Consider the following 24,313-nt stretch of genomic DNA (forward strand, 5'->3'; position numbering starts at 1 on the left):
CTAGCGGTAAGCTCAGTGGACAAAGTGTACCCACCTAAGGTGCACCTTTGTGCTGAGGAATAAGCAGGGACTTTATAGGGAAATATCAGCATTCCTACTTGGCGGTCTCCTCCATCCTCTCTACCTTCCTAGTGGACACTTTTTCGTTTGGTTTGGTCCAGTCTTGGACTGGGGCGTTTTTGTTTCTTGATGTAATCTTTTTTTATATCTGTGATATTAAAAGCTGCGTTTTAAGTGCCTTATGCACTCTGTGATACAAAATCTGTGACGGAGGCCCTGAACGGTGTCTCCAAAGTGGATGTGATTTCTCATGAAATCAATTCAATACAATATCAGAACATAAACCCTTGGTAGACTGCAATACACATCACAACTACAGGGTGGCCACATAGAGACACAGAGTGCCTTAAAAAAAAGTGTTCATATCCCTTGAAATTTTCACATTTTTCAAGTTACACCCATAAACCTAAAATGTATTTTATTGGTATTTTATGTAATGAAACAACAGAACTTAGCAACTATGGGTGAAGTGAAAAGAAAATGATACATGGTTTTCAAAATTTTTAATTAATAAAAGTCTGGAAAGTGCAGCGTGCATTTGTATTCAGCCCCCTGTACTCCGATACCCCTAAATAATATCCAGTATGACCAATTGCCTTCAGAAGTCACCTAATTAGTAAATAGAGTCCACCTGTGTGTAATTTAGTCTTAGTATAACTACAGCTGTTCTGTGAAGGCCACATAGGTTTGTTAGAGAACATTAGTGATCATACAGCATCATGAAAACCAAAAGGAACACACCAGACAGGTCAGGAAGAAAGTTGTGGAGAAGTTTAAAGCAGGATCACGAGTTCTGAACATCTGAAAACGGAAAGAAGTATGGCACAACTACAAACCTACCAAGACAAAGTCTCACTTTCCAGATTTTTATTTCTTTAAAAAAAATTAAAACCTTGTGTCATCTTCTATTCACGTCACACTACAAATGTTTGATGTCAGCGCCATGGGTGACACGGCAGACATCTAGGCGGTAGTCTGGTTCTGTCTAGAGAAGTGCCAGCCTATCCTCGGATATGAACTCCACTTTCTCAGTGACGTGTTGTCTCAGTTCATTCAGATCCTGTGTCTGGGTAGCAGATACACTCTGTTCTTAATAAGGCCCCACAGCAAGAAGTAGCAGGGTGTTAGATCTGGTGACCGTGGAGAACAGCACAACATTGATGAATAATTTATTCCGGTGTGGCTGATTCAATGTTGTGGAACAGTTTCATTCAGGTATTGGCGAACATCCCAACTGGAAATGAGGAGGAGCAGCATCCTCCTGATAGACTATGTTTGGCAAATCTTCCTCCATTGGTGGCAGAAGCCATTTCCTTAACATTTCCAGATAGTAGTGACCAGTGCCAGTATCCTCGGCAGAAAAAAATGGACCGTAGACTTTGTGCCTACTCACTGCACAGAACACCTTTACTTTGGGGGGAGTCCTTCATGTGCTCAATAAGGGCACGTGGGTTTTCTCACCCCAGATTCTCATATTGTGATTGATCTTCCCAGTGAGGTGAGAGGAATCTCATAGCAGAACACCAGACTGTCAGCAAATTCCTCCTCTTCTAATCTGCCCTGCAAATTAGGGATCGACCGATATAGATTTTTTTAGGGCCGGTACCGATACCGATAATCTGTGAACTTTCAGGCCGATAGCGGATAATTTATACCGATATTCTGTTAATTTTCATTTTTGAAAAAAAAAGAAAATAATAATTTTTACACAAATCTGCTGAAAATGAATATGTTTATTGTTAACGTGTAGTTTTTTTTGTAAATCTTTCTTTTTCCATTTATAACTAAAATTTTGGTGTTTTTTTTTTTTTTTTTTTTTTACTAACTATTATCCCCCCTTAGGGACTAGAACCCTTGTCCTATTCACCCTGATAGATCTCTATCAGGGTGAATAGGACCCCACACTCTCCCTGCTGCCCTGTGCACACAGCAGCAAAGGAGCTGACTATGGCAGCCAGGGCTTCAATAGCGTCCTGGTTGCCATGGTAACCAATCGGAGCCCCAGGCTTACACTGCTGGGGCTCCGATCGCGGCCACTGCCACCAATGATTAATACTGGGGGGCTTGGGTGGGGGGGGCGCACTGCACCACCAATGATTAATACTGGGGTTGGGGGGGGGGGGCACTGCGCCACCAATGAAGATGACTCTCTTATTAATTCATATACAGGAGGCAGGAGCTGGCTGCAGAATCACATAGCCGGCTCCCGACCTCTATGAGCGGGTTAACTACCGCAGATCGCAGCTACTTGTCAGAGGTCGGGAGCCGGCTATGTATATGAATTAATGAGAGAGGTATCTTCATTGGTGGCGCAGTGGCCACAGCCCCTCCCCTCCTCTTGTCTTCCCTCCTCTCATTGGTGGCAGCAGCAGCACAGGGGGGAGGGAGACACTGCTTCCTTCTCCCCTGTGCTGCTGAGGGAACACGGAGAGCGCTGTGAGCAGCGCGATCCGGGCTCCCGATTCGTTATCGGAATATTGGCAAAATAGATAATAATCTGCCGATACAGATAACGTTCAAAATCCTGAATATTGGCAGATAATATCGGTAAAACCGATAATCGGTCGATCCCTACTGCAAATCAATGCAAAAGTCACCACATGTCGTCCGGTTTCAGCTCCCAAAGAGGTTTTAACCTGTACAGCTTACAAAGCAGATGTTTTTGTAAGATATGCTGTATCGAGATTTGTGTTACTTGTGGTTCCACACTAGTCAGCCTGGTCGACTTTCTAGGACTATGTTCAGAAACGGCTCGACTCCTGTTTACGGTCTCTTCCGAAGTCTTTGGGCGGCTCAGACTTTTCTGATGAATTATACAGCCAGTGGTGTCAAATACTTCACCAAACAAAAAATGTGGTTTCTATGCGGAGCACATTTACCAAATTTATTCTGATAGAATGACCCCCTTCTTGCAGATTCCAACACAAAAAAAAGCATTTTTCTTGCTGCAATGTTGCAGTCTTAAACCTGCCCCTTTGTGTACAGGTTTAATCTAACTTAAAGGGGCAGATTCATGAAAACTGTCTAAAAAAAAAAAACTGCAACCAGAGCAACCAATCACAGTGCAGCTTTCATTTTTCAAGAGCAGAATTTGTTTACTTTACATTTGCACCATCCCTTTCAGATCACCCTGTATTGATGGCCTATCCTCAGGATAGGTCATCAATATCAGATCAGTGGGCGTCCAACACCCCATACTCCCATCAAATGTTTGTGGAAGCCACCAGCAGCAGAAACGTAACAATAACGCAGGTGAACGACGGGGGTGTCGGATATCGGACACTACTGATCAAAGATTGTTGATCTATCCGGAGCATAGGTTATCAATATCTAATAGGTAGACAAATCCTTTACGTAATTGATTCATGCACATACCTGTTGTGGACTGTCGTGTATATCAGAGAAAGACGATTTAAGCTTGCTTGCTATTTTTTCTTCTGCCGGCTCAATTATCCTTTCATATTGTGACACTGCGGCTCTCCATAAAGGCTGGAAGACATTGACATTTCTATATGAGCATCATCAAGTGACAGTGCAGGATATTAGTCCTCAGACACCCTAAGTACCTCTGTATAAGGGTTGTAGTGCACAGGGTTCAATCCAGCAAACGGTTCAAATAGTTTTCTAGAGCGCTGAGCATGATCTTCACCAGAGGGAAGAAAGTACGCCAACTTCTCATGCATCATCCTTATTGTAGATACCTGCAGAGACCAGAGGAAGTTTAAACAGTAAATTTTTATTGGAATTTTTAAAAAGGTTAAAGAATCAATATTATTCATGAACAATAAAGATTTAGGAAGGCGGGCAATTAATCTGGCATTGCTCTGCCGAATGTAAATCAGGCCTAATAGTTTAACACTTTAGGCTACTTTCACACTAGCGTTCGATCGGATCCGTTCTGAACAGATCCGATCATAATAATGCAGACGGAGGCTCCGTTCAGAACGGATCCGTCTGCATTATATTGTCCAAAAAAAAGCTAAGTGTGAAATTAGCCTGAGCGGATCCGTCCAGACTTTTACATTGAAAGTCAATGGGGGACGGATCCACTTGAAGATTGAGCCATATTGTGGCATCTTCAAACGGATCCGTCCCCATTGACTTACATTGTAAGTCTGGACGGATCCGCACGCCTCCGCACGGCCAGGCGGACACCCGAACGCTGCAAGCAGCGTTCAGGTGTCCGCCTGCTGAGCGGAGGCTGAACGCCGCCAGACTGATGCAGTCTGAGCGGATCCGCATCCATTCAGACTGCATCAGGGCTGGACGGAAGCGTTCGGGTCCGCTCGTGAGCCCCTTCAAACGGAGCTCACGAGCGGACAGCCGAACGCTAGTGTGAAACTAGCCTTAGTATGTTTTGCATATTATTATTAAGTCATTAAAAAAAATGTATTCATCTAAGGCAGACGTCAGAAGGGCTGTGGGGTATAAACTAAAAGATTAAGGGATATTAGAAGCAAAGGGGCCGTTGGACATGCTGATTTTGAAATAGAGATATATAGAGAATATGGACATAACCAATGATACTACTGAATATATATCATATAACTATTATATTATATAACTAATATATTTCAACAGTAACATATGATTTATAAGCTTAAATCAGTATATCAGACACATATAATGAAGTAGTACATGTAAATTACGGTATATAGTAAAGCATACTTTTTTTTTTATAGCTATGAAATTAATTAGGAGTTGTTCGTAAGAAAGTTAGGATTCCACAGGGACCAATATTTCATTGTCTTTCTGAGAGATATGAGTAAATATGGGCTGAGAATGTAGTAATAAGAAATGTACAACAAAAAATATTAGACAATTAAAAAGGTTTTTCTGGGATTTTCATGTTAATCAGCGGCCAATCAGCTGTTTCAGAGTAGCCCTGGTGCCAGGAGGCAGCTCCAGAACTACACAACCCCGACCGCTGCGCAGTGAATAGAGCTAGCAACTGCAGCGCTTCTCCCATTCACTTCACCCGCTCTGTCCACTACACAACAGATGGAGCTGTGTAGTTCCAATACCGACTTCTGGCGCCAACACTACTGTAGTACAACTATCCTGAGGATCAGCCATCAATATTAAAATCCCCCCCAAAAAAATAAAAAAAATTAAAACTTGGTCTTCTGCTTTATTTACACTGCCATATTATCGCTCTATGTGATTGCTGTATATTTAACACCAGAAACAAGACTGGATCTTGACATGAGAAAGCAGTATACCATTGTGATCTTGTTTTCTGTGCTAAATATACTTCCCTCATACAAAACAACAGTATAAGACCTCATGCACACGACAGTATTTTTTCACGGTCCGCAAAACGGGGTTCCGTGATCAGGAGTCCCTATCGGAGTTTTCTCCAATCCGATGGTATATTTTAACTTGAAGAGTCCCCATCACCATGGGAACGCCTCTATGTTAGAATATACCATCGGATTTGAGTTAGATCGTGAAAACTCAGATCCGACAGTATATTCTAACACAGAGGCGTTCCCATAGTGATGGGGACGCTTCAAGTTAGAATATACTAAGAACTGTGTACATGACTGCCCCCTGCTGCCTGGCAGCACCCGATCTCTTACAGGGGGCTGTTATCTGCACAATTAACCCCTCAGGTGCCGCACCTGATCTGTAAGAGATCAGGTGCTGCCAGGCAGCAGGGGGCAGACCCCCCTCCCTCCCCAGTTTTAAATTCATTGGTGGCCAATGCGGCCCCCCTCCCTCCCCAGTATTAAATTCATTAGTGGCCAGTGCGGCCCCCCCTCCCCTGTATTGAATTCATTGGCCTCCTCCCCCCCAATCATTGGTGGCAGCGGAGAGCTCCGATCGGAGTCCCAGTTTAATCGCTGGGGCTCCGATCGGTTAGCATGGCAACCAGGACGCTACTGCAGTCCTGGCTGCCATGGTTACTTAGCAATTTTAGAAGCATTATACTTACCTGCGCTGTCTGTGACCGGCCGGGCGCTCCTCCTACTGGTAAGTGACAGGTCTGTGCTATAAGCAATGCACCGCACAGACCTTTCACTTACCAGTAAGAGGAGCACTGGCCACCAATGAATTTAAAACTGGGGAGTGAGGGGGGTCTGCCCCCTGCTGCCTGGCAGCACCTGATCTCTTACAGGGGGCTATGATACGCACAATTAACCCCTCAGGTGCGGCACCTGAGGGGTTAATTGTGTGGATCACAGCCTCCTGTAAGAGATCGGGTGCTGCCAGGCAGCAGGGGGCAGTTATGTCCACATTTCTTAGTATATTCTAACTTGAAGCGTCCCCATCACCATGGGAACGCCTCTGTGTTAGAATATATTGTCAGATCTGAGTTTTCACGATGTAAAAAACTCCGATCTGAAAAGCTGTTATGCAGACGGATCTGCGGATCAGTCTGTGCGAAAGTAGCCTACGGACACAGATCACGGACGCGGATGAGAATCTTGTGTGCCTCCGTGTTTTTTCACCGACCCATTGACTTGAATGAGTCCGCGAACCGTTGTCCGTCAAAAAAATAGGACAGGTCATATTCTTTGGACGGACAGGAAACACGGATCACGGACGCAGATGACAAACGGTGCATTTTCCAAGTTTTCAACTGACCCATTGAAAGTTAATGGGTCCGCAGAAAATCACGGAAAACGGAACAACGGACACGGATGCACACAACGGTCGTGTGCATGAGGCCTTACCATGAGAACAAAGGCTTAAAGGGAACCTGTAATCAACTTTATGCTGACCTCACTGAGGGCAGCATAAAATAGTGACAGAAATGCTGATTTCGGTGGTGTGTCACTCATGAGCTAAAAGGAAGTGATTGCTGAGAACCAGCATCATAATCATTGCAGCACAGGCCTTGAAAAGAGTCAAATCTACCTGAGAAGAGTCATGGTTATCCATAATCTCCTGCTCTCTCGCCCATCTGCTGATGGCAGTTTTCTCCTAGAGAGAAAGGGAGAAAACTAGATAGAAGACTGTCAGCCATCAGCAGGTGGGCGGGAGAGCAGGAATTCATGAATAACCAGGATTCTTCTCAGGTGGCCGGGACTCTTTTCCAGGCTCAGTCTGCAATGATTGTGATGTTGGTTCTTGGCAACCACTTTTAACTTATAAGTGACAGAGCGCTGAAATCAACTCACCTGTCCTAACTTTATACTGCCGTTAGTGTGGGCAGCATAAAGTTTATGACAGGTTCCCTTTAAAGGGCTGGTCCCCTCAATACAACATGCCCTAAACTATCATACCTTAAAATGTATCTCCCACCATCTACTATATGGTCAATATACAGAAGTCACGCACACGGGGTACATGTATGAATGCATGGAGGAGGTGCAGGACATTCAAAAAGTTGTCTCCAGCTTTATTACAGTTTCCAAAAAAAATCTATGTACACTCAAAACAGAAGGAACGAATGGCCTGAAGAATCTTCTGTTGAACGTTTCGATTCTGGAAACCTTTGAATCTATGGTATGGCTATTATTAATTAGAACATATGCCATTGAATACCACATTTCTGCTGCAGGTGAAAATGTGTGGCCACCCAAGGTCTATCTTATTAACCAGCTAATGACATGGGGTTACAGAAGCAGTGCCCTCAATGATTAGGCCCCAGTCACGCTGCCATTCGGCACCTCAGTTGGGGTCTGTTGCTTGTTCCCTTATTTTTCGCTGTAAGAACAGAGCAGCATGCAGCGCTATTTTTGCTGGCAAAGCAATGGAACCTACAAAGAACTGAAATATAAATCAATGTGGACCAGCAGGCAATAACTGGATAGGTCATATGGATTTAGCTTGGTACAAATGTGAATGTGGCATTGGCGGATCACTTTGGTGTTGTATTTAGAAAGGACAAGTTCTGTTGAAGGGGTATCTGATAAAGTGATGGTGTAGCACTAGGATTTGTCATCATTTTGTAATCCATGGGGATTCACCTCCAGCACCATCACAGATCCTGAGAATGAGGGGGATCGGATACATTTGAATGGAGCGGTGCTCCCATTCCCCTGCGAGAGAGGCTGGGTAGCGCAGCACACATCAAAAACACTGAAGGGGACACAGGGTGGTGGAGATGCCCAGCAATATGCCATCACCTTACAACAAGGGAAAACCCCATTAAGATAAGGGGAAGCTTACTGACGTTGCTCATAAATGATATTACTGAAAATATTGTCTATTGCATACGATGGCGGAGTAAAGGTCCACAGTCTTAAAGGGCTTCTGTCATCAGGAACATGGTTATTACACTGGCTGATTTTAGACATGGGCTGACATAAGCTGAAGTTAACAGTCTTTTTCATTTATTTCAGGGATGCCCAACCTGCGGCCCTCCATCTGTTGCCAAACTACAACTCCAAGCATGCCTGGGTAGTCTTCAGGTATTATGGCATGCTGGGAGTTGTAGTTTTGCAAAAGCCGGAGGGCCGCAGGTTGAGCATCCCCGATTTATTTCATGCAAATGAGCCTGTAGGAGCGATGGGGGTGTTGCCCCTACTCCTAGAGGCTCAGTTCTCCCTCCTCTGGCCACGCCCTCAACATGTCGATTGACAGGACCAGGTAGGATGATGTAAACACTGCCTGGCCCTGCCAATCACAATGTTGAGGGCGTGACAGAGGAGGGAGAACTGAGCCTCTAGGAGTAAGGGCAACACCCCAATTGCATAAAATAAAAGTTAAGGCACATAGAAAGAAGGGACAAGACTGTTAGCTTCAGCTGACATAGCACATGTGTAAAGTCAGTTTACTAATGATGGTCCTGATGACAGAAGCCCTTTAATCTGTAACGGCAGATTACTATCCATCACTTCATTGATTGCAAAGGTTGCTACTGGGAAAATCATTCTGACGGTTGGAAATTTTCTGCACCACGTCACTTCAACTACCTATCGTAGCACTAGGCACAGCATATGTTACCTCTTCCAGACGTCTGCCAAGGTTCTGAAGAGACTCTGGTAGGAATTTCTCATTTTTCCACGGGTGAGGAGTGTAATGTTTCCAAAGCTGGCCAGTCAGATGTTCACAGGCCGCTGTCCACCGCTCACAAACGGTAATACCGGCTCTAAGGTTCTCCTTCACTGCAGGAAATGGGTCTGTCCATAGATTCATCTCACCTAGGTTCTTCTGGACACAGCGGCCTAGTGCATTTCCTACAAAACACAGTGCAGAGGTCGTCTATATGCATACTGCAGATAACAAAATGTAAAAAATAAATTAATGAAACAAAACACATTAGATAACTGTGGACAGGAAACCTCACTAATCTTAAGGGCCCTTTACACGGGCCGAGAATCCCAAAGATCTGGCTCTGCAATCGTGTAATAGAATATTTCTGCAGACATAAAAAGTATTGGTTATTAGCAGCAGATCATGCTGCCGGCAAACATCGAGTCTGTATGGAGACAAGCAATGCCATCAGCAATCGCGCCTCCCCACACTGTGGAGGAGATTGCTGCATGTAAGTGCAACGGTCTCCTCCGCTGACAAACAGGTGATTGGGGGGAAGGAACGCTTCCCTCCCATCAATCTGCTGACCTTTACAGTGTCTACCACTTGCTAAACATGTGTGATCTATGAATTGAAAATTTTGGAGTAACACATTGCAATTACAAAGATTTGGGCCATGTTTATCAGCCTATCCTTATAACAGACCATCAATGGTAGGTCTATTGGTGGAGGTTTGACTCTTGACACCCCCTGCAGATCAGCTGCTTATAAGGGGGTGCTGCAATCCAGCAAGTGCTGTGCCCCCTTTACTGTTTTCCAGACACAGTGCCATACATTTTACAGCGCCTTGTCCTAGTACTGAAGAGCAGTCCCATTCAAATAAATAGGGCACAGCTGCAGAGGGCTGCAATACCAGACACAGCCACTACCAGTTGTGCAGCGCTGTGATGGGTAAACAACGGAGGAGACATGGCGGTTGCTGGAGAAACAGAACCTCTTACTACAGGTGATATGTCGGAGGTTTTGAGAGTCACCAGAGCACCGCGCCCCCTTCAAACAGCTGACCTGCGAGTATGCCAAGAACTGAAGCCCCACCAACAAAGTTCTATGCATTTTCCAATTTAAACAAGGGAAAAATCCCATTATACCTCTCCAAGTCTCGGATTGCTCAGTAAGAGGTAGCGTGCATCATTTACATGTAATGTGTCAGAAGTCACTCACGCAACTGGCACTTCTAGGGTCTAGTGTTACTACAAGAGCCACATAACAGGGTGCGATGCTAAATGGCAGCCAAGTAAAGATCCCATGTTTTCCAGGTATCAGAATTTGCCATTTGTGCAAGTAACCTGGGTGGCCCTAATTGTCAAGATCACTTGTCAGTAGGATCAACCCGACTAAACCAGACCTATTAGTTCATAGGGTTGATCCGGATGACAAAAATTATACCCGTCTTGTCAAAATTGGTTCTGGTGTCCCCGAGAAAAAAAAAAGACTTATTCTTTACGCAAATGAAGGCTTCAGTGCAGCTTTTCCATCTGGAAATTTTTGACTAAATTGACAACTGGGTTTTACTTCCACTCCCCAGTATTGGAAAGCTGCGGAGCTACAGCGCACTGAGGGGTAGGCCTGCCACTTGGTGCACCAAAGCCTTAATCTGCATACAGAATAAGATTCTTTTTTTTTCCCCTTGGTAACATCGCAACCCATTTTCACAAGACAGAATTAATCAGCAGAATCAACCCTACCAAAAGTATGCCTGGCTTAATAGAGTTGATCCTGCTGACAGGTGGTCTGTGATGGTATAGTATAATACTTTAAATGTACGGTATGTTCCTCCTACTCAGCCTACCGGTGATGTCCAGCAAATGCTTCATGCGGCGCTCAGGGTAGGGGTCGTGCTCCGTCTGCCTCCACACGTCATCGACCGCTTCTCTGGTAGTTTCTACAAGTTCCACAACTTCAGCCAAAGGCAGAGCATCCAGGCTGCTGTAATACTGTAAATGCACCACAAAGATACAGAAAACCATCATCAGACTACAACGCTCAGGACTGCGCAGTGTAATAAATGTCCGGCCAGTCACATATTACAGATAACGTCTAATGGGATGTATCTGCATAGAAGTCATCCGCATTACGTCACGTGGAGGACACCTTGACATCACATAGGAAGACCCCTGAGATTTCCTCTTTGCAGGACATCTGGTAAGTAATAATTTTTGGCATTACAGGACAGTACAAAGTATTCTGAATGGAATCAAATTCAGGAACAGGATTCTAGAAGGAAATTCTGCTAAATGCTGTGCCACCCGACTGCACGAATACAATTAATACAGATTCAGGTAAATGTTGGGATCCGGTTAAAATTGGGTAAACCCTACTCCACTGTTCTAAAAGTCTGCATTAAAGGGGTTTTTCCAGGCCTCCGATGCCAAAACCAGCACTCTGAATAGAGCCGCTTTAAAGGGGTTGTCTCACTTCAACAAACAGCATTTATCATGTAGAGAAAGTTAATACGAGGCACTTACTAATGTATTGTGATTGTCCATATTGCCTCTTTTGCTGGCTTCATTCATTTTTCCATCACATTATACATTGCTCGTTTCACTGGTTACGACCACCTTGCAATCCATCAGTGGTGGTCGTTCTTGCACACTAGAGTTTTACTATAGTGTCTCTAGGGGACAGAGCCGTGGGAGCGCACATAGGCTGGTGCTTTTTCCTATAGTGTGCAAGCACGACCACCACTGATGGATTGCAGGGTGGTCGTAACCATGGAAACAAGCAGTGTATAATGATGGAAAAATAAATCCAGCCAGCAAAGGAAGCAATATGGACAATCACAATACATTAGTAAGTGCCTTGCATTAACTTTCACTACATGATAAATGCCATTTGCTGATGTGAGACAACTCTCTTAAGTGCAAGACCTGTGGCTTTCATATTAACATTTTTTTTATAATGAATAGTTCAGTCCTCGGTTAAGGTGCTAACCGTTGTGTTAGCAGACAAGAAACATCGCTCGTGCAAAATAAGCCTTAGAGTGCAGAATGACAATATCAATGGACAGTTTCAGTTGCCCTGCAAATGTTCAGGGTGCACCTAAAAAATTAAATCTTTGGAGGAGATTTATCAAACTGGTCTAAAGTAAAACTGGTTTATTTGCCCAAAGCAGCCAATCAGATTCCACCTTTCATTTTTCACAGCTCCTTTAGAAAATGAATGGTGGAATCTGATTGGTTGCTATGGGAAACTAAGCCAGTTCTACTTTACACCAGTTTGATAAATCTCCCCCTTTATTTGAGGAACGGCCACACAGATGTGGACAGTACAGGGATGACATCTGTGTGCTGTCTGCATCATTTGTGGCCCCATGGAAATGAAAGAGTCCGCCTGGGAGCCACAAAAAATTCAGAAGGGACACAGACTTGAAATACAGTTGTGCACATGAGCCCTTATTCTGCAGTTGTTTCTCTATAGCACTGGAGATACATCAGTTTTTTTTTGTTTTATAAGAAATGTCATGATCTTTTTTAAATCACTGACGTCAATGGGAGAAGAACTGGGGAAAAATGGACATTAATACCAACTAAGGACGATCAGTTTACATTAGCTGCAGAGCAAAAAATAAATAAAAAAAATATTAAACTACTGTGGCTAACACAAGTGCTACCATGGACCTGTGTGTGTCCCCCTGATACAGGACAAATGCGTTACTGGCTTTCCAACTTATTCAGCGCCCAGTGTTACGGGGTATACAGAAGAGTACACCGTCAGCTCACCTTTTCAATTGCTTGAAAGAAACTTAAGAAATGAGCTGCTCGCTCTCTGACATCAGGCTTACTCCGACTCTCTGCGATATCCGTCCAGAACAGAAATTCATCAGAAGGAGTAAGAATTCCTGCAAAACAAAAGGAAGGATTTTTAATCATCTGTGCTGACGGCAACAGTACAGATCATTATTTAGAAAAAAAATTCACTCCTTTTTCCATCAGAGGTTCTGGAATTTTTAACAGCAAGAAAAGTGCAGTCTTCAAAACTTAATTCTTGCTGTAAAAAGTAGCGGAACCAAGATGAACCCAGTATAAGGGAACAGGGAACCATTCTTTGGGATACATTTTAAACCAATGCTGTTATGGCTTCAAGATAACAGGAAGCCGTGGTGCAAAAGTGAACAAAGCCTTACACATACATTACATACCAACTTATTGGGGGTCATTTACTAAAGAACGGTGTCTTGCCATTCTTGCCATTTTATTAAAGAGGTTGTCCTCAGGAAAGGTCATTAATATCAGATCGACGGGAGTCCGACACCTGGTACCCTCGACAATCAGCTGTATGAGGAGACGGCATGCACAGTGTGCACTGTGACATACAGCAGCGGACAGGAAGAGAGAAGGGAGACGGCACGTGCACATTGTGCGCGCTGTCTCCTTAAACAGCTCATGGGCAGGGGTGCACGGTGTCGGACCCCCACCGATCTGATATTGATGACCGGACAAAGCCCAGACCACCACTTTAAGAGTTGCACACACTTAAAGGGATTCTGTCACCTCCCCTAACCCAAAATCCGATTTTAAAGCAGCCATGCAGCACAGCTTACCTTGATTAGGCTGTGCTCTTTTATCTTGTAATCCGTCCAGTAGTTTCTGTAAAAAACGACTTTTATGGTTATGCAAATGAGTCCTGAATGTGCCCAGAGGGGCGTTTTGTTCCCCTTAGAGAGCCCAGTACCGCCCCTCTTACAGTGCCCAGCCCGCCTTCCTTGCGACTGTCTAACCGCCCCCAGCCTGCCACAGCCTCTCCTCCCTCTCCTCCCCCTCCCTCACGGCCGAACGAACTCTCGCACAGGCGCAGTACCCACTGAGGGCTGCGCCTGTGCAATCTGCAGGAGACTGAGGGCGGCAGCTTCATCTTCGTCACTGGGCATGCGCCGAGCCCAGTGACGTCCGATGCTCGCTCTTCCCTCAGTCAGCAGGGAAGAGCGAGCATCGGACGTCACTGGGCTCGGCGCATGCCCAGTGACGAGGATGAAGCTCCTGCCCTCAGTCTCCTGCAGATTGCACAGGCGCAGCCCTCAGTGGGTACTGCGCCTGTGCGAGAGTTCGTTCGGCCGTGAGGGAGGGGGAGGAGAGGGAGGAGAGGCTGTGGCAGGCTGGGGGCGGTTAGACAGTCGCAAGGAAGGCGGGCTGGGCACTGTAAGAGGGGCGGTACTGGGCTCTCTAAGGGGAACAAAACGCCCCTCTGGGCACATTCAGGACTCATTTGCATAACTATAAAAGTCGTTTTTTACAGAAACTACTGGACGGATTACAAGATAAAAGAGCACAGCCTAATCAAGGTAAGCTGTGCTGCATGGCTGCTTTAAAATCGGATTTTGGGTTAGGGGAGGTGACAGAATCCCTTTAAAACATTTGTTGCACCTTCTGTTGTCCAGGAGCTGGGGTAAATTTATGGTGCAATGAACACCGGTTTTCTTGCACACATGTTGTCCGGCCTGTGACCTGCCTCCTTCCTCCATGCTCTACCTATTGAATTTTTTTTTTTGCAACCTACCTTGCAATTCATCATCTCCTCCAGGCTTAGAGCTCCCCCTACTGGTAGCAGTCCTCCGCAGCACACTGCCCAGACCAGCCTCCAGATCACTAAGCAATGTTTGCAGTTTAGGGTCAAACTCCTTACTCCATTTCTCATCCTTAATAAATCAAAACATGGAAAGTAAGAAAAATCAGTTGTGATGATATAAGTAAAAGGCTTCCTGACATAATAAAATATAAGAGGTGATACTCCCCTCACCGATCCCCCACCTGTTGCGTTCCAATGGGTACACATCTCCGCTGGTCTTTGCTTCATGGTCAATCTCAGCATGCAGGAAATACCAACTCGGCCAATCGCTGGCTGCAGCAGTGATCCGCCTTGGGCTACTTTCACATTAGCATTTTTTTGTGGATCAGTCATGGATCGGAAAAACGCTTCCGTTACAATAATACAACCGCATGCATCCGTCTTCTATAGCCATGACTGATCCGTCATGAAGACCATTAAAAGTCAATGGGAGACGGATCCGTCTCCCATTGACTAACGCCGTTTGGCTCAGCTTCGTCAGGCGGACAGCAAAACGCTGCAGGCAGCCTCCAGAGCGGAATGGTGACTGAACGGAGGCAAACTGAAGCATTCTGAGCGGGTCCTTTCTCCATTCAGAATGCATTAGGGCAAAACTGATCCATTTTGGACCCCTTCTGAGAGCCCATGACTAGTGATGGACGAACATCGCCCGGGACGGTTCGCGAACGCGATCAAATGTTCGCGAACCACAAGTTCACGGCGGGCCCCATTCACTTTAATGACAGGCGAACCTGGAAAACCTTCAGCTCATATTTGCAGCCACCAAAATACTTAGTAGAAGTGTAGAAATAGTCCCACAACATGGACAGTGACATACTAGAAAAATTCCAACAAAAAATATGTATCTTATTCGGGGGACATTTTTATGCGTCTTACCTAAATGCACTATAAAGAAAGTATATTGGTATATAACACCCTGCTTCAATCAGTTTTTTTTTTTTGGGGGGGGACTGGTATATCGCACCAGTAGAAATTATTTGTTCCAATAACGCTTGTCCCCCTATATACCTGCAGTATCGCAGCAGAACCGCACACAACTGCCGCACAATACAAATGCACTATAATATACTTTCTAACATAGAAAGTATATTATAACATTGTACAAGGAAGGCAATCCATTAGAATATACATGAAGATAAAACGTTACCTTTAATAATGTTACTATTAAAAGATATCCCTCAAAATGAAAATAAATCAAATTAATTAAGTTAAGCAAATAGCATAGATGTGGTCGGCAATAACAAGTGCTCGGCGGCACTAAATCAGGTGATCGGCGGCACCAAATCAGAAACCATATGTCCTACCACAATCCGGGGGGTTCCAGTGCATATCTATGAATCCAGGAGGGAAAGCAAAAAAACATCCATCCCTGGGCTAGATGAGGATGTGGTATTGAAGGACAGGGGGGGGGCAAAGAACTGTCCCTGATATTGCCCTACAGGGGGTGCTATTCAGGCCCTGATAGCCTAACCACAGACCACCCGCCCTGATAAGAGCGACCCCGTTCAGAACCTTACCCTATATAAAAATGGCCCTAGTAAACCCCTAGCCCCTAACTTCCAGGTGATCACTATATAGATCTATGTGTTTATGACTCATTATAAAAGTATATTATAAGTATATCGCACCCCTCAGTATGTCACACCTATCGATAGCACACTATACTAGTCCTTAAAAGGACTTTTGTGGCCCTATTAGATAGCGTTTGGTGTCCCTAACAGCCTGTCCCTGCTCCACACAGCAACCTCCCCCTACACTGGCAAAACACTGAATGTAAAATGGCGGCCAGATCAGGTTTACTTATAAGGTATGGGTATGTCCATGTGCTGAAACATCTCAATTGGCTGTCCTGTACCACCTGATGGATGTGTCATGGCTCAAAGTTCTTCACAATGTAAAAGAATATGGCGTGTGCGAATATCGCCATATGTTCGCCCGTTCGACAAACAGCGAACGAGCAAAATTCGGCCCCGAAATAACCGCGAGGCCATCTCTTCCCATGACGGATCTCACAAACGGAAAGCCAAAATGCTAGTGTGAAAGTAGCCTAAGACAGTGACTAAATGAGCAGGGATTTCCTTAGTGTTAGGCCTCATGCACACGACAGTTTTTTTTCACGGCCCGCAAAAACGGGGTCCGTGGGTCCGTGATCCGTGACCGTTTTTTCGTCCGTGGGTCTTCCTTGATTTTTGGACGATCCACGGACATGAAAAAAAAAGTCGTTTTGGTGTCCGCCTGGCCGTGCGGAGCCAAACGGATCCGTCCTGAATTACAATGCAAGTCAATGGGGACGGATCCGTTTGATGTTGACACAATATGGTGCCATTTCAAACGGATCCGTCCCCATTGACTTTCAATGTAAAGTCTGGAGTTCTTTTATACCATCGGATTGGAGTTTTCTCCAATCCGATGGTATATTTGAACTTGAAGCGTCCCCATCACCATGGGAACGCCTCTATGTTAGAATATACTGTCGGATATGAGCTACTTCGTGAACCTCAGATCCGACAGTATATTCTAACACGAGGCGTTCCCATGGTGATGGGGACGCTTCAGGTTAGAATACACTACAAACTTTGTACAAGACTGCCCCCTGCTGCCTGGCAGCACCCGATCTCTTACTGGGGGATATGATAGCACAATTAACCCCTTTAGGTGCGGCACCTAAAGGGGTTAATTGTACTATCATATTCCCCTGTAAGAGATCAGGGCTGCCAGGCAGCAGGGGGCAGCCCCCCCCCCCTCCCCAGTTTGAATATCGTTGGTGGCACAGTGTGCCCCCACCATCGCCCCCCCCCCTCCCTCCCTCTATTGTATTAAATCGTTGGTGGCACAGTGTGCCAACCACCATCGGCCCCCCTCCCTCCCTCTATTGTATTAAATCGTTGGTGGCACAGTGTGCCAACCACCATCGCCCCCCCCCCCTCCCTCTATAGCAGTAACATTGGTGGCAGTGTGCGGTCTCAACAGTAGAAGATTCATACTTACCTGCTTGCTGCTGCGATGTCTGTGTCCGGCCGGGAGCTCCTCCTACTGGTAAGTGAAAGGTCTGTGCGGCGCATTGCTAAAGAACTGTCACTTACCAGTAGGAGGAGCTCCCGGCCGTTCACAGACATCGCAGCAGCAAGCAGGTAAGTATGAATCTTCTACTGTTGAGACCGCACACTGCCACCAATGTTACTGCTATAGAGGGAAGGGGGGGGGGCGATGGTGGTTGGCACACTGTGCCACCAACGATTTAATACAATAGAGGGAGGGGGGCCGATGGTGGTTGGCACACTGTGCCACCAACGATTTAATACAATAGAGGGAGGGAGGGGGGCCGATGGTGGTTGGCACACTGTGCCACCAACGATTTAATACAATAGAGGGAGGGAAGGGGGCCGATGGTGGTTGGCACACTGTGCCACCAACGATTTAATACAATAGAGGGAGGGAGGGGGGGGCGATGGTGGGGGCACACTGTGCCACCAACGATATTCAAACTGGGGAGGGGGGGGCTGCCCCCTGCTGCCTGGCAGCCCTGATCTCTTACAGGGGAATATGATAGTACAATTAACCCCTTTAGGTGCCGCACCTGAAGGGGTTAATTGTGCCATCATATCCCCCTGTAAGAGATCGGGTGCTGCCAGGCAGCAGGGGGCAGTCTTGTACAAAGTTTGCAGTGTATTCTAACTAGAAGCGTCCCCATCACCATGGGAACGCTTCTGTGTTAGAATATACTGTCGGAAATGAGTTTTCACGAAGTGAAAACTTAGATCAGAAAAAGCTTTTATGCAGACGGATCTTCGGATCCGTCTGTATGAAAGCAACCTACGGCCACGGATCACGGACACGGATGCCAATCTTGTGTGCATCCGTGTTCTTTCACAGACCCATTGACTTGAATGGGTCCGTGAACCGTTGTCCGTCAAAAAAATAGGACAGGTCATATTTTTTTGACGGACAGGATACACGGATCACGGCCTCGGCTGCAAAACGGTGCATTTTCCGATTTTTCCACGGACCCATTGAAAGTCAATGGGTCCGCGAAAAAAAACGGAAAACGGCACAATGGCCACGGATGCACACAACGGTCGTGTGCATGAGGCCTTAGGAAGGACCGGAAAGCACAGACCATCCAAAAACAAATACATTTCAGCCAGACATTCCGCTGGGAGCGCATGGTGATGTCATCACACTGGAAACACAGGTCCTTCTGCATCAAGTGTGGATTGACTGCGTGCAAGTGGATGAGGGGAGTAAGTTTTATTTTTATTTTTAACTAATGGGGTCATTATTAGTACTGGGAGCCACAAATGGGGGCATCCGTTCTACTTGGGGGCATTTGGTATACTGTGAGGGCATTGTAGGGGTTGTGTTGTTAAAAAATAAATAAATAATGGCCCGAAGATAGATGCACAAATGACAGTGTGTCCGTTTTTGAATGTCCATCTCATTGTTGTATGAATGTAGTCTAAGGGCTAATGCACACAAACTTATGTTTTTTCCTTAACTGAACCGCATTTTTTGCAGGTCGGATGTGGACCCATTAACTTCAATGGGGCAGCAGAAGATGTGGACAGCGCACCTGTGCTCTATCCGCATCCGTAGGTCCGTTCCGCGGCCCCGCAAAAAATAAAATAAAATGTTCTATTCTTCGCTCAAAATGATTTATTGGTCACTCATGTGACTCGCGTTTCGACACTCACAGGTGTGAGCTGCTCCCTTTCTGTTTAAAAAAAGACACCTGTGAGTGTTGAAACGCGCGTCACATGAGTGACCAATAAATCCTTGTGAGCAAAGAAAATTGGAGTGCCGGTTTTTCTTCGTTGTGCAGACTTCGGGATTACATCCGCAAGACCGAGCACCCACCGACTAACGCGCAGTGCTGCCTGACCTTACCATACATGTTCTATTCTTGTCCATTTTATGGACAAGGATAGGACAGTTCTACGGACGTTCCGTTCTGCAAAATACAAAAATCACATGGCCAGTATCCGCGTTTTGTGGAATGGCTGTGTGTATGAGCCCTAAGTGTCTTGTTGGGAGCAAGCTGTGGGATCTGAGTGTCGTTTACACCCTAGTACCACGTGCAGGTTATGATCTATTCATATGGTAATGAAACTACTGTGTTTGGATGGTCTCGTGTTTAAAAAGCTTTCTCACTATGGACATCGATTACCTATCTTGTAGCTAGGGGATAAATGTCCAATTACGGGGGATCCCACTGATCACAAGAACAAGGGTCCCGAGCCGCCGGTTCTGAATGGAGAGATCACATATGCAGCCTGCCACTCCATTCATTGTCTATGAGACTGAAGAAAACCACACTGGAGTCGGCTGTCTCCGTCAGTGGTTGTCATGGCCCGCCTGGAAACCTGTATAAAGAATGACCGACTGTTATCTCTGTGCCCGCATGGGTGTTTATTCTGTATACAGGTTCCTGGTCAGATCTGCAGGAAAGGGCTGTGACAATATACTTCTGGACCCCCCAACTGCTGAGACCATGTAGGTTATTTAGGGGTTGGAGTGTCACCATCGCACAATACGGATAACAAACCTGCCGGCTACTTACCTTCAATAACAATGGAGCAAATATCTGCCTGACCGCCTGGTACAGTGTATTGATAGGAGAGTCTAACATGGAGGAAACCAGGACATTCTCATGAAGGTTCTCCTCTGTGATGACTTCTGGCCGGATTTTAAAGAACACAAGAACTTTCTCCTTGGTATCACTGGGTTCAACCTACAAGGACAGAAGCAGAAACCCATCTTTATATAGTCCTTAATAGGCATGTTACCTATAAACATATGGGGTACTGTATTACAGGGTCTACTGTCCCGAAGACAGGGCCAGGTATGCTCACACAGATTCCCTGTAATGAAATAGGTGTTAAATCTGCAACCCAGTGTCCATCATGGAAATCCGCATTGCCGTGACAGGTTACCTACACTGAGCGAGGCTCATCCGTGTGCGGACCCCCAGCAGTTCTTACTGAAGATCAGCAGCTAACATCCGAGGATCAGAAAAATCTGCCATGTGAACTTAGCCTGACTGTCCTTCAGGAGTCCCACACTTGGAAGATACGTCACCCAGCTTTTCTAAGAGCAGATTTAAGTCACTGCTAAATAGGAAAACTTGTCAGAAGAATCAAACTTAGACTTGATTCAATAAAAATGCGCGGAACAAAAGACGTAACGTCTCTTGTCACAACCTTTAGACGGGACATGAACTGCAGAAGCAAAAAAATGCAGATTTACATCTGCAGCAGGTTTCACCCTTTGTGTTAAAATCTGTATGAATCATAGTAGATCCTCTGTGTCCAGATAAGAAGAGCGGTAGATCCCCTATATCCAGATAAGAAGAGCGGTAGATCCCCTATATCCAGATAAGAAGAGCGGTAGATCCCCTATATCCAGATAAGAAGAGCGGTAGATCCCCTATATCCAGATAAGAAGAGCGGTAGATCCCCTATATCCAGATAAGAAGAGCGGTAGATCCCCTATATCCAGATAAGAAGAGCGGTAGATCTCCTATATCCAGATAAGAAGAGCGGTAGATCTCCTATATCCAGATAAGAAGAGCGGTAGATCTCCTATATCCAGATAAGAAGAGCGGTAGATCTCCTATATCCAGATAAGAAGAGCGGTAGATCTCCTATATCCAGATAAGAAGAGCGGTAGATCTCCTATATCCAGGTAAGAAGAGCGGTAGATCTCCTATATCCAGGTAAGAAGAGCGGTAGATCTCCTATATCCAGGTAAGAAGAGCGGTAGATCCCCTATATCCAGGTAAGAAGAGCGGTAGATCCCCTATATCCAGGTAAGAAGAGCGGTAGATCCCCTATATCCAGGTAAGAAGAGCGGTAGATCCCCTATATCCAGGTAAGAAGAGCGGTAGATCCCCTATATCCAGGTAAGAAGAGCGGTAGATCCCCTATATCCAGATAAGAAGAGCGGTAGATCCCCTATATCCAGATAAGAAGAGCGGTAGATCCCCTATATCCAGGTAAGAAGAGCGGTAGATCCCCTATATCCAGATAAGAAGAGCGGTAGATCCCCTATATCCAGGTAAGAGCGGTAGATCCCCTATATCCAGGTAAGAAGAGCGGTAGATCCCCTATATCCAGGTAAGAAGAGCGGTAGATCCCCTATATCCAGGTAAGAAGAGCGGTAGATCCCCTATATCCAGGTAAGAAGAGCGGTAGATCCCCTATATCCAGGTAAGAAGAGCGGTAGATCCCCTATATCCAGGTAAGAAGAGCGGTAGATCCCCTATATCCAGGTAAGAAGAGCGGTAGATCCCCTATATCCAGGTAAGAAGAGCGGTAGATCCCCTATATCCAGATAAGAAGAGCGGTAGATCTCCTATATCCAGATAAGAAGAGCGGTAGATCCCCTATATCCAGATAAGAAGAGCGGTAGATCCCCTATATCCAGATAAGAAGAGCGGTAGATCCCCTATATCCAGATAAGAAGAGCGGTAGATCTCCTATATCCAGATAAGAAGAGCGGTAGATCCCCTATATCCAGATAAGAAGAGCGGTAGATCCCCTATATCAGGCATGTCTAAACTGCAGCCCTCCAGCTGTAGCAAAACTACAACTCCCAGCATGCCCTAATAGCTGTAAGCTATCCAGGCATGCTGGGAGTTGTAGTTTTGCAACAGCTGGAGGGCCGCACTTTGGACATGCCTGCCCTATATCCAGATAAGAAGAGCGGTAGATCCCCTATATCCAGATAAGAAGAGCGGTCGAACCCCTATGACCAGATAAGAAGAGCGGTAGATCTCCTATACCCAGATAAAAACAGTAGAAGATCCCCTATATCCAGATAAGAAGAGCGCTAGATCCTCTATATCCAGAAAAAAACAGAGGTAGATCCCCCATATCCAGATAAGAAAAGTAGAAGATCCCCTATACCCAGATAAGAAGAGCGGTAGATCTCCTATATCCAGATAAGAAGAGCGGTAGATCCCTCACATCTACATGAGAACAGTGGACAGTCCTCAATCTCCAAGGCAGAACAGGGCAGGATCCCCCATATCTGAGGGAGAACATCAATAGGACCCCCTCATCTCTGTCACAGAACAGTGAAGCCCACTTCTCAGGGGCATCCCTCAATGTATGGGGCAGAGTCAAAGACCCCCCCCCCCCCCATCTATAAGGAAGAACAGGACAGGATCTCTCATTAATGAGGCGAACCCCCGGTCATCTATGAGAAGGAGGGGGGACAGCACAGGGTCCCCCATCTGCGAGGCAGGACCACCGGGTCCCCCATCTGCGAGGCAGGACCACCGGGTCCCCCATCTGCGAGGCAGGACCACCGGGTCCCCCATCTGCGAGGCAGGACCACCGGGTCCCCCATCTGCGAGGCAGGACCACCGGGTCCCCCATCTGCGAGGCAGGACCACCGGGTCCCCCATCTGCGAGGCAGGACCACCGGGTCCCCCATCTGCGAGGCAGGACCACCGGGTCCCCCATCTGCGAGGCAGGACCACCGGGTCCCCCATCTGCGAGGCAGGACTACCGGGTCCCCCATCTGCGAGGCAGGACCACCGGGTCCACCACCTCATGAGGAGACCAGCACACTGGGGTGAACCATTGCGGGGCTCCTCCCAGGGCCCACCAGTCAGTGAGGGGCCCCCACACCCCCGGTGTCAGCAGGTACCTTAGTGGTGAGCAGCACTCGGGCCCCGGCTCTCCTCGCTGACAGGACGAACTCATTGCCGTCATCCAGAAAGCGGTCGAGCACGGCGCAGTCTTTGAGCGGCTCTGCGGCCGGCAGCCCGAAGTAGTTGTGCACAGTACTGAGGAGGAACTCCTTCCTCCGGTCTCCTCCAGCAGCCGACGGCATCTTCCCTGCTCCACACCCGGGCGCCCTGACACTTCTAGCTGGCCACAGGAGGTTGTTGAAGAGCCGCTACCATAGCAACGCGGAATCAGCGGCAACTGCCTCCCCCAACATGGCGGCGACGTAAAGACGCGCGGGTGCACAGGCAAGACGCGGGGGCGTGCGCAGTGTGAGCGCGGAGGAGGCGCGCGCACAGCAAAGGGGAAAGAAAGCAGTGAGAGCTGCAGGGTGCGCTGTATATGCCCAGTGCTCCCTGTTCAGACGTAAATAACAGAAATCTTCGCGCTATCTTTATATCTGCATCTGGAAATGCGGGGTAGTGCTTGATATGGCCGCCATTACTTAGCTTGTCAGGACTTCTGACAGGTCAGCCACTTTCTTAGGTACAAATCTGCTGACAGATGCCCTTTAACCCTTAGGATACCGGAGTTTTTTGCCTTTCCTATCTTCCTTGAGCCATAACTTTTTTTTTTTTCAGTTCACATATCCATATGGAGGGCTTATTTTTTGCGGGACAAGTACTACGATATAGTGGGAAGCAGGAAAAGAATTCCAAATGGGGTGGAATTGGAAAATAAACGCAATTCCTCCACCGTTTTATGGGTTTTGTTCCTATGGCGTTCCCTTTGTGACAAAACTTGTGCCCTTCATTCTCTGGGTCAGTACGATTACACCGACGCCACATGTGTAAATAGTGTAAAAATAAATAAAAACAGATTTAAAAAAAAATAATTTACATCACTATATTCTGACCCCTATAACTTTTTTATAGTTACATCTACTGAGCTGTGTGAGGGCTCATTTTTTGCGGGACGATCTGTAATTTCTATTGATACCAATATGGAGTGTGTGTGACTTTTTGATCACA

At 46.3% G+C, this 24,313-nt stretch overlaps 1 protein-coding gene across 2 annotated transcripts in view; it reads right to left on the reverse strand.

The window, feature by feature from the left end:
• DYNC2H1 (dynein cytoplasmic 2 heavy chain 1) overlaps positions 1-23,533 on the reverse strand; it is a 478,712-nt gene extending 455,179 nt beyond the window's left edge. For both annotated transcript variants that reach the window (XM_044284009.1, XM_044284008.1), the window contains exons 1-8: positions 23,263-23,533; positions 20,168-20,338; positions 14,542-14,680; positions 12,768-12,886; positions 10,838-10,982; positions 8,959-9,191; positions 3,627-3,761; positions 3,436-3,549 (exon numbers count right to left, since the gene is read on the reverse strand). In XM_044284009.1, coding sequence (XP_044139944.1) covers positions 3,436-3,549; positions 3,627-3,761; positions 8,959-9,191; positions 10,838-10,982; positions 12,768-12,886; positions 14,542-14,680; positions 20,168-20,338; positions 23,263-23,448 — 1,242 coding nt within the window. In that variant the 5' untranslated portion in view covers positions 23,449-23,533. The remainder of the gene's footprint in view (positions 1-3,435; positions 3,550-3,626; positions 3,762-8,958; positions 9,192-10,837; positions 10,983-12,767; positions 12,887-14,541; positions 14,681-20,167; positions 20,339-23,262) is intronic.
• Between the last annotated feature and the right edge of the window lie 780 nt (positions 23,534-24,313).

This window comes from Bufo gargarizans, chromosome 3, assembly GCF_014858855.1.
Source record: "Bufo gargarizans isolate SCDJY-AF-19 chromosome 3, ASM1485885v1, whole genome shotgun sequence".
In the NCBI taxonomy this organism is placed as follows: domain Eukaryota; kingdom Metazoa; phylum Chordata; class Amphibia; order Anura; family Bufonidae; genus Bufo; species Bufo gargarizans.